This window comes from Orycteropus afer, unplaced genomic scaffold, assembly GCF_000298275.1.
Source record: "Orycteropus afer afer isolate SDZICR_OR568_19922 unplaced genomic scaffold, OryAfe1.0 scaffold00006, whole genome shotgun sequence".
Classification (NCBI taxonomy): Eukaryota; Metazoa; Chordata; class Mammalia; order Tubulidentata; family Orycteropodidae; genus Orycteropus; species Orycteropus afer.
In genome coordinates this window covers 8,997,019-9,007,027 of record NW_006921593.1, presented here as the reverse complement: position 1 = coordinate 9,007,027, position 10,009 = coordinate 8,997,019, and the positions used below count along the sequence as shown (strand labels likewise).

At 44.4% G+C, this 10,009-nt stretch overlaps 1 protein-coding gene across 1 annotated transcript in view; it reads left to right on the top strand.

The window, feature by feature from the left end:
- Window positions 1-9,653, top strand: part of LOC103196806 (S-adenosyl-L-methionine-dependent tRNA 4-demethylwyosine synthase TYW1) — a 161,741-nt gene extending 152,088 nt beyond the window's left edge. Inside the window, exons 16-17 of the mRNA XM_007940605.2 lie at window positions 1,812-1,979; window positions 9,432-9,653. Of these exons, the coding sequence (XP_007938796.2) occupies window positions 1,812-1,979; window positions 9,432-9,653 (390 nt within the window). The remainder of the gene's footprint in view (window positions 1-1,811; window positions 1,980-9,431) is intronic.
- The last annotated feature ends 356 nt before the right edge of the window (window positions 9,654-10,009 follow it).

Genomic DNA, 10,009 nt, shown 5'->3' with positions numbered 1-10,009 from the left:
TTGCTTAATCTCCTTTATGTGTCAAAGAGATTGACTCAGGGTACTCCCCACACTAATCCTACCTCATTCCCATCACAAAGACAGCCCATTCCCAAATGGGATTGTAGCCACAGGGGAGAGGTTAGGATTTACACCACAGTTTTGGAGGAACACAATTTGGTCTATAACAATATTTTTCCATATACAGAGTACTTTACAGAGGGATTACCTTAAAGGATACTATCAAAGAAACCCTTCCCTGGCTCTTCACAGAAAGTTGATTAACCTTGGTCTAAACCATAGTGGGAAAGGGCTGCTCATTTTCCCAATGAGTCAGTTGGTCAGTGAATTTTTACAGGTGGGACAGTGGTGGTTCGTTGATAGAATTACCTTCCTTGTGGGGACTTGGCATTGATTCTGGCCAGTGTACCTCATGTAGCCAGCCCCTTTGTCAGCAGAGGTTTGCATGTTGCTGGGAGATGTTGAACAGGTTTTGTTATAGGACCAAACGCCCGGTGCGCAGTCAGGCCAAAACAGTTTACACACCGAGATTGAGAGGAGAGAAAATTATTTATTGCAAAGCGACAATGCAAGGAGTAGGGGTAGTTCAGTACCCAGATCTGACTCCCGGAGATGTCATCGGAACACAGTTTTTGTGGGTGTCAGGAAAGGGGGTTGTGCATATTCACAAAAGGTTGAGGAATTTGGGTCGTAAACTTGAGCTGGAGGATGAGTCATAGCAGGTTCCTGTCATCAGCTGATAGGGGCTTGGGCAGAAGGGAGAGGGTCATCATTAACTTTTGTTCCTTTCTGCCCTATTGTGCATGTCCGTGAGCCACGGCCAGAGTTGATTTAAGTTGTTTCTGAGGCACTTTTAGCAAGTTTATCACCTGCAGGGAAAAATGTTTTCCTTCCGTTCAGTTCTTTAAGGAACTGAATACTCATCCACCTGGGGTGGGAAAATGTTGTTGTTGTTGTGTGCCGTGGAGTCGGACCCGACTCATAGCGACCCCTCCTTGGGTTTCTAGGGCAGTATCACTACGGAAATAGATTGCCCCATCTTCCTTCCGAGGAGTGGCTAGTGGGTTTGAACCACCAGCCTTCTGGCTAGCAGTCAAGTGCCTTAGGCACTATGCCACCAGAGCTGCCGGGGTGGGAAAATAGTTGGGGGTAATTTAGTTTACTTATCTATTCCCATCCGAGTACCAGGGTGGGGGAAATAGTTTTTACTTTACTTGGTGTCAGTTTCAGCAGAGCTTCCAGACTAAGATGCACTGGGAGGAAAGGCCTGGTGGTCGGCTTCTGAAAAGGAGGCAGTGGGACGCCTGTGGAGGACAAAGGCCTGGTGTGCGGCCGATCGTGGGAGTGGCACAGGACCTGGCACTGTGTCACTGCATTGTGCATGGGGCCGTCATGCTTTGGGGGCCCACCTCCATGGTAGTCAACAACAAGAGCAACAACTGTGCCCCGTTAGAAGGGGATTATGATCCCATGAGAATTCATCTTACTGCAGCGTACAAGAGCATCTGAATGGAAGGATGCCGTTGAACCCATATGGCATGTTGACACACCCTGCTGTGACTGGACGGCAGCCACTGGGGCACAGCGCTGAGGCTGTGTCCTCAAACACCAGTGCTGTCACAAGGTGGACACGGGGCTGGCCTGGGGGTTCTAGTGCTGCCCTTGTCACCAATGGTATGTGTGACCTCCCAAGCAGATCTTACAGTCTTCTTGTCGCCTTCTTCACTGTAAAATGTAGATTGGACCAACTGACTCTGTGCCCTGCAAGTGTTGGCCTTTGTTCCCCTCTGACCATTGTACCGCCTCCGCAGGGTGTGACCTACTGTGGAGAGAGTTCAGCAAGCAGCCTGACAATGGCCAATGTGCCCTGGCACGAGGAGGTGGTGCGCTTTGTCCATGAATTGGTGGACCTCCTCCCCGACTATGGCGTCGCTTGTGAACACGAGCACTCCAATTGCCTCCTGATAGCGCACAAAAAGGTAACGCGTTCTCCCACACGTCCCCCTGTGGCCGTGTTTTCACTGCTCCTCTGTCTCTCTCCGCTTTGTCTCCCCCGCACCCCGCACCTCGCACCTCGTCATAGTGCAGATCTGCTTGTTGCTGCCTTTCCTGAACAAACACTGAGGAAGTCCTGACTTCAGGCTGCCGGGCTCACAGCTTGCTTTTCTGTGTGAAACCTTTTTGCACTCTCACCTAGGCATCTTGAAGTGCTTTCTGGTTTGTCATTTTTACGGTAGGTGCATGCTAAAACAAAAACAAAATGCCCTTGTAATCACCTCTCGTCCTTTCTGTGAGTGATGGGAAAGTTAAAACGTTCAACAACAACCCCCCCCCCCCCAGTGGCTCCAGCTGTCGGAAGAAATACTGGTACTGTCATTGGCAATCTCGGCATCTGGAAGATTTTTGTCTGGGATTTTGGTTTGTGATTATTTTCATTTCTCTCCTCTAATGCTTTTCATTAGAACAAGAACCCAGATCTAGAGTATTTCTTTAGTAAATAATGCCTAGCAAAGGAAAGATTCAGTTCATGTAGAGGCAGGTCATTCAAGTAAAAGAACCCTGATTAGAACACCAGTGTTAGAGGAGCTTCATGATATAATGGTTTTCCACCTTCATGGAGACACTTATAAGTAAGATAATGCCAGCTGGGCATTCTTGCGTGTCGGGGTAGGCTGAGGGCTGTGGGGCCTGGCTGACGGGCCCGGAGGGGTTTATTATACTAGCCTGCCTTGTTTTCTATTACCATTCCCCATTAAAAAGAACTTTGTAAGAATGTGGGCAGAGTTGAGCTTGGAAACACTGTGCTCAGTGAAAGAAGCCGTACACACAGGGTACTTTCCACAGTCCCTGTGTTGTTGTTGGTGTTCAGTGCCTTCGAGTTGGTTCCGACTCATCGTGATCCTGTGTGCAACAGAATGAAATGCTCCTTGGTCCTGCCCCGTCCTCACAGTCATTGCTGTGTTGGAGCCCATTGTCACAGCCACTGTGTCAATCCATGTCATTGAGGGTCTTCCTCTTTCTCTCTGACCCTCTACTTTACCACCACGCATGATGTCCTTTTCTAGGTATTGGTCCCTCCTGATAACGTGTCCATAGTACGTGAGATGAAATCTTACCCTCCTTGGTTCTAAACAGCATTCTGGCAGTACTTCCAAGACAGGTTTGTTCATTTTTTGGCGGTTCATGGTATATTCAGTATTCTTTGTCAACACCATAATTCAGACATAGCAATTCTTCTTTGGTCTTCTTTATTTATTGTTCAGCTTTTGCATGCATATGAGGCAGTTGAAAATACTGTGATGTGGGTCAGGTGCACCTTAGTCCTCACAGTGACATTTTTGCTTTTCAACACTTTAAAGAAGTCTTTTACAGCATATTTGCCCAATGCAGTAGGTTGTTTGATTTCCATGGGCATTGATTGTGGATCCAAGTAAAATGAAATGCCTGACAGCTTCATTCTTTTCTCCATTTTTCATGATTTTGCTTATTGGTCCATAGACCTTCTCTTTTACTGTCATCAGAGAATAAATCTTCAGTCTTCTGTTGGGTGGGCAGACCCTCAGCTCTGTGTGTGTGTGTGTGTGTGTGTGTGTGGTCAGTACAGGGGGCTCAAGAACTTGAGATTAACAGTGCCTTAAGCAGAAGATCAGCCTTTCTTTGTAGGGGGGAGGTTGGTACCTTCCTAACCCCCATTTCCAGGGGTGATGGGTGCCATCTGTTTCTGAGCCTTTGGAGGAATTTTGAAGCATAAATTGGGTTGGAACTTGGATTTCCCTATTTGCTAGCTTAGGATTCTACTCTCTTTAGCTTCCAAAATTATGATGGAGTTTTCTCCTTTCCTGATCTTTGTCTTTATAGGTTATGTGTCTTTTAGAACTGCCTTTACGGTCATTACACTGGCATTTCCAGAGGAAGTGAAAGGGCATGCACATGTTTAAACCACCATCTTTAATAGACTCTTTTTAGACATTTGCAATAGCAAAGAATCTGTGTTCTGTTCAGTGGTGTTTTCCCTGTGAGAAGGATGAGAAAGTAGTGAGAATGTGCCCCTTTGCACAGCAGCGTCCAAAATGGGTGGAGCCCAAATGGTTGGCTCATCTGGCCAGTGAGGCCGTAAATCTTACCAGCCTGGCGTTGTTTAGTCAGTGCTGTACCTCCTTGTAGTGTATTCTTGAGGTTATCTACGACCCTTTGAGTTTTTTTATCATTCTGCATGAATTTGCCTCCTCTCTTATTACTCTTGAATTTTAGAATTCTTGAAGCATGGTGACCTCATGCCTCAGGATGTTGTTGTTGTTGTTGTTACGTGCCGTCGAGTCAAACCTGACTCATAGCGACCCCTCCTTGGGTTTCCGAGGCAGTATCACTACGGAAGTAGGATTGCCCAACCTTCCTTCCGAGGAGTGGCTGGTGGGTTTGAACCGCCAGCCGTCTGGTTAGCAGGCAAGTGTCTTAGCCACTATGCTACCAGAGCTCCCATGCCTCAGGATACTTAACCTCAAATTTTGTGATTTGGGCCGTTGGTTCTCTGTTGATGCCGATCTGTTTTTCAGCACGATCTGTGTGTCAGTCATACTAAATTTTGCCCTTTTACCTTGTATTTGACTTTTGTAGAGCCGTTATTGGGTATGGTTCCTTTCAGAGTGTCTTGATTGAAGCCTGCATCAGCTCTGTCCTAGGGGTCTGATGGCTCAGCGTTGACGTAAGAATAACCTGCCTTGTGCTACATCTACCTGCTCTTCAGCTTGTTTACCTAGACGTTGGGAATCAGAGTCGCCACTTTAGATTTCAGCCTACAGCTGTCATGTCTGTGCAATTAATTTGTTCCATCTTAAGCCAGTCAGAGAAAACAGGGTCTTTAAGAACAGTAATTTTCACACTGCATTAGGAATCAGGAAATCAATATAGTGGGTTGCAGCCAGCATTTCTAAAATGAAAATTGCTCACAGTTTTGTGAAAATGTTGTAGGTATACCAGGCCGAGATAGAAGTGTACATCTTTACTGTAGGTCATGGTAAAAGAGATTAAGTCCGTTGCTCTAGTCTAAGCTAACCCTTGGTCTATCTCAGCATATCCCTGGCAAGTGATTATTGTTGAGGGTTTGAGCAGTAAGGAAGACCAGCATTATGCACTCTGAGACCTGGAAACCTAAACCCAAAAGGGGAAAGGATAGGAACGGGAGAATATGCTTACTGTTGCACTCAGTAAGCAAAGCACAGGGCCCCCAAGGGGACCCTTCTCGTTGGGAGTTTGGGAGTTGCTACTCGGTGAGGAGGGAGGGTTGTGATTTATCTATCACACCTTTCCCCAGGGTGCCTGGGACATAGCCTCCTCACTGCACATGCCAGGTTGTATTGTAATTACTTTTTAAATGCCTGTGATTGGACTGAATCCACTGTTGGCATTCCATCATTGTTGATAAGCGAGAGGAATAGAAGGAAGGAGTTATTATTGGTCCCCATTTACTTACATGTACATTAATGAGCATGTCATGAGCATTTGTGACTTAATTACGAACATACTGTGAAAACAGTCCACTCATGTTCTGTGGAGCCGATAGCAGCAACCATTCCATCGCGTCTCTCAGGATGTCAGTTTCTTTTATCACATGGTCTTCCAGCTTTGTTAAGAGGTAAATGGGAAATGGCTCTGCCCTTGCCTGCCCTAAACAATGTCATTAATGACAGTGAGTCAGATGGGATGGGACTTGGGAGCAGTTACAATAGACTGCTGGTGGCCAGCGTCAGAGTCAGTCAGATCCCATGGCAGGAGAACTGCATAGTCTAAAGTGTTCGGGAAGATGTCCCAGAGCATAGGACATTGACCAGGAGACCCGGGGCATAAGTAGGTGCTGATGAGACAGAGAGAGCAGTAGGGGAGCACGAAGAAGGGGAGCGGCTCTCCAGGAGCATCTGGGCACAGATTTGATGTTCTGACTACGGTTGTGGAACAGGCATTCTAGTCCACTGTAGACGCGGTCATCTCAGGCAGTCTGTAGAAATTGCATGCAGCCAAAACTGGAACCAGAAGATCAATCCATTTAGAAGACTGTCGTGGAGTCCCAGAAACGAAGGCTTTTTAGGGTGTAGGGGCAGATGTGCTGCACAGGAACGATTGGTGGGGCCTGGAGGTGTTGTGGATGTGAGGGGTCAGGGACAGGGAGAGTCACCTTTGACTCTGCACATTTGAAGCACATGGCCTGGAGATGCCAGTGACTTCTCTCAGCATCATCGAAGCCCTCAGGGGGGCAGTCTTTGCCAGGAAAGTGATGGCGAGATAAGGATTTTGCATCTTGGATTATAGAGGGCCTTCAGGTACCATTTCAAAGAATATTCTTATTAGAAGAAGACTTAACCATAATTGGTGATGAAACTAAGTTTTCCTATTTATTTGCCATTTCCCCCTAGAAAGCTCTTAGCTGTGGGGGAGAAAATCTAATACCATTGAAAGATGGCATTTTTAATGTTCTAAATCCTGGAACTTACATATTTTCAATATTTTTCTTGGCTGGAACATGAAATTATTACTTGATTCTGATAGAGTGAATCAAGGTTTTTTTAAAAGACATAACAAAAAGAATTGTCTGTTTATAAATCAAGTGTCAGTGTATTAATTATGCATGTACAAAAATGAATGCCAAACAGATACTTTGAATTCAAAACCTTCACAGTTCCCATCTAGAGAGATCAATAAAGAAAGACAGGACTGGAACAATGCTCTGTGAACTGACTAGACCCAACAGACATATATAGAACACTTCACCCAGCAGCAGCACAGTGCACGTTCTTCACCGCTGTGTAGTAACAGAAGGAGACCTGGAAAGTGCACACACGTGCAGAAATTGAGCAGGACACTCTTAAGCAACCAACGGGTCAAGAGAGAAATCAGAAAATATGTAGAGCTGGATAAAATGAAAGCACAACATAATCAAACGTAGGGGATGCAGAGAAGGAAGTGCTTGAAGGAAATTTATCATGTTAAGTGCCTGCATTAAAAAAGAACTATGGTTTCATTGACATCCCAATTAATTGGCCTAATAACGTTTGCAAGTGGCCATCCAAGGCATCATGATTGGCCACTCTTCACCTGGAGCAACAGAGAAAGGAGAATCAGGAATAATTTGGAATGTGTGGCCAGTTGCCTGGATGCAGCTGCTCTTCTGCCCTGAGAATCAGAACTGAATGGTGCCTGGCCACCATCACTGAACATTTTAGATCAAAGATTCCAGAAAATAATCTAATCAGAAGGGGGCAAATGCAGAACAGAATTTCAAATTCTTACACATTCTAGACTTCCTGGAGTCATGGAGGTTAGATGAACCCCTGAAGCTGTTGCCCTGAGATAATCTTTAAACCTTAAACCAGAAATCTTTCCTGAAGTCTTGAAACTGTGTAATAGTTTGGCTTAACTAGTGAAAAAGGTCTGCCTTGAGCATTGGGTTCTTTTATGAACTGTCTCTATGGGATCAGAGTGACAGCAGCAACTCATAAGATTAGAGAGTGAGTTTATCGACCCGATGGCAGCGAGTCTGGTTTGGCTGAGTTTATGTTAATGAAAGAGGAGCAACTCAGAAAAGAAGGATGAGGATGAGGATGGTTGCACAACTCGAAGAATGTAGTCAGTGTCACTAAATTGTGAGCATAAAAAATGTTGAATTGGTATATGTTTTCCTGTGTATTCTCAACCACAACTGCGAAATAAATAAAATTTAGGGGGGAAGAACTGTCAGAAAGTGTTTTTGAAAAAGGAAAAAAACAAAAAGATGAAGAAAGGTCTCAAATCAGTAACCTAACTTTTCAACGTGAGGAATTAGAAAAGAGCACCAAGGCCAAAGACGTCAGAGGGAAGGAAATAAAGATAAGAACAGAAGTAAGTGAATGGAAAATAGAAAAACAGTAGAATCAATGAAACCGGAAATTGATTTTTTAAAAAGGTGAATGACATCAACGAACCTTGAGCCAGACTCACAAAGAAAAAGAGAAGAAGCAAATATCTAATATTAGAATTGAAAGAGGAGACATTATAATGAGCCCTACAGAAATAAAAAGTAGATAAGAGAATACCATGAACATTTTGTACACTAGCAAATTATGTAACTGGGATTAAATGACCAAATTGTTAGAGACACATAAACTTCCTATATAGACTCAAGAAGAAAGAATAGATTTCAACAAACTAAACAAGTGAAAACATTGAATCAATAATCAAAAATTTATGAACAAAGAAAGGTCCAGACCAGAAAGCTTCATAGGACCAAACGTTTATAGGAGTGATTATCAAGAGTGTGTGGGAGGGAAGGGTTGGGGGAGTCACTGCTTAGGGGAGCATGGAATTTCTGTTAACAATGGGGGACAGTTTGGGAAGGGTAGTGGTAGTTGTTGCACGTGATGAATGTAGTCAATGTCACTGAATTTGTACGTGTAAAAATTGTTGGATTGGCAAATGTTTTGTAATATATCTATTTATCCTCCCAAAAAACCTCAAAAAAGCTAAACAAAACAAAGTCCTTTAAATTTTTGTTAATCAGAGTCTCTTCTTTCCTGGTCACTGTTCTGCAGTGACTTTTGAGAAGCAGTCTTCTTGAGAGAGTACAAATTCGGTTATTCCCCTTTGGAGTTCTTAGTCAGGCTTTGACTCATGAGAAATATATCCACACTTGACTGACAAGGCTATTTGAAGTCATTTAGGTAGCGTTTCTGAATGAGAAGTCATTGACTAAAGGGTCACCCAAAACGCAAGCAACATTTAGTGATGAAGAGGACTTTTTCTTCCACTAGGTGCAGCAAACACAACTGTGAAAATTCATCCTGGGTAGAGAGTGGTCATCACAGGAATTAAAACTAGCTCAGCCATGATACCAGCACATGATAATGCCCCCAAATTTAACCCTCTGTATCTGATACAAAGGAGCCCTGAAGCCCCAGTGGTTAAGGGCTTACTTGTTAACTGGAAGGTCAGCAGTCCGTACCCACCGTCTGCTCTGCTGGAGAAATACGCGGCAGTCTGCTTCCGTATAAAGATTTACAACCTCGGTCACCCTATGGGGCACTTCTACCCTGTTCTTACAGGGTCGCCGTGAATTGGAATCAACTAGTTGGAATCAACTAGATGGCCGTGGGTTTTGAGTACCTGATACTGCTCAAGATAAACTTGACTCCGGTTTCAGGAAGAATTCTTCATTCAGCAGTTGGGTCTTCCAGGTTTGGTGTGGCATTGGTCCCCAGGGGAAAAGCTAGTCTCCTTTGCCTGTCCTACACACTGCTTTGATCTGGAACCATATGTGGAGGAGGAAAGAGTGTTGTTTAATGTAATAGAAAACATCAGGCTCATTTTTGATTTTTTGGTGTGTGTTTGATCTTTTTTTATGGGTTTTTTTGGTGCTGTTAAGACCTTTTACTTCTGACCTGACCTTTTTTTCTTGTTCTCTCCAGTTTAAGATTGAGAGAGAATGGTGGACGTGGATCGATTATAACCGCTTTCAGGAGCTCATCCAAGAATACGAGAATAGCGGTGGGTCAAAGACTTTCAGCGCGAAGGATTATATGGCCAGAACTCCTCGGTGGGCATTATTCGGTGCCCATGAAAGAGGCTTTGATCCCAAGGACACAAGATATCAGAGAAAGAACAGATCAAAGGATATTTCTGGATGTTGAGATGATCTGAGTCCAGGGTGCTGAAGGACAAAAGCTGGATGCCCCAGGAGGTTCTTGGATTCCCATGGTTTTTCCAAGGACAAATGACACAAATTGTATTTCATATAGTGAAGATGCTAAGGTAAAACATGGAGACTCAAATCCTGCCTGGAGTGGGGTTTCTGAAAGAACATTTCTCTTTTCGTGTCTGGGACTCAGCCTTGGGATTTCTTTGCAGAGCTCACTCCCTTTCCTGATTTTCTGAGAGGAAAATCCTGTTTCTTGGGGGGCGTGGAGGGTGATGGTGGGGAGAGTGCACCATCATTATTAGAATTTAACTGATAGTTTTGAGTGATGATTGGTAACCTCCCTAGGAT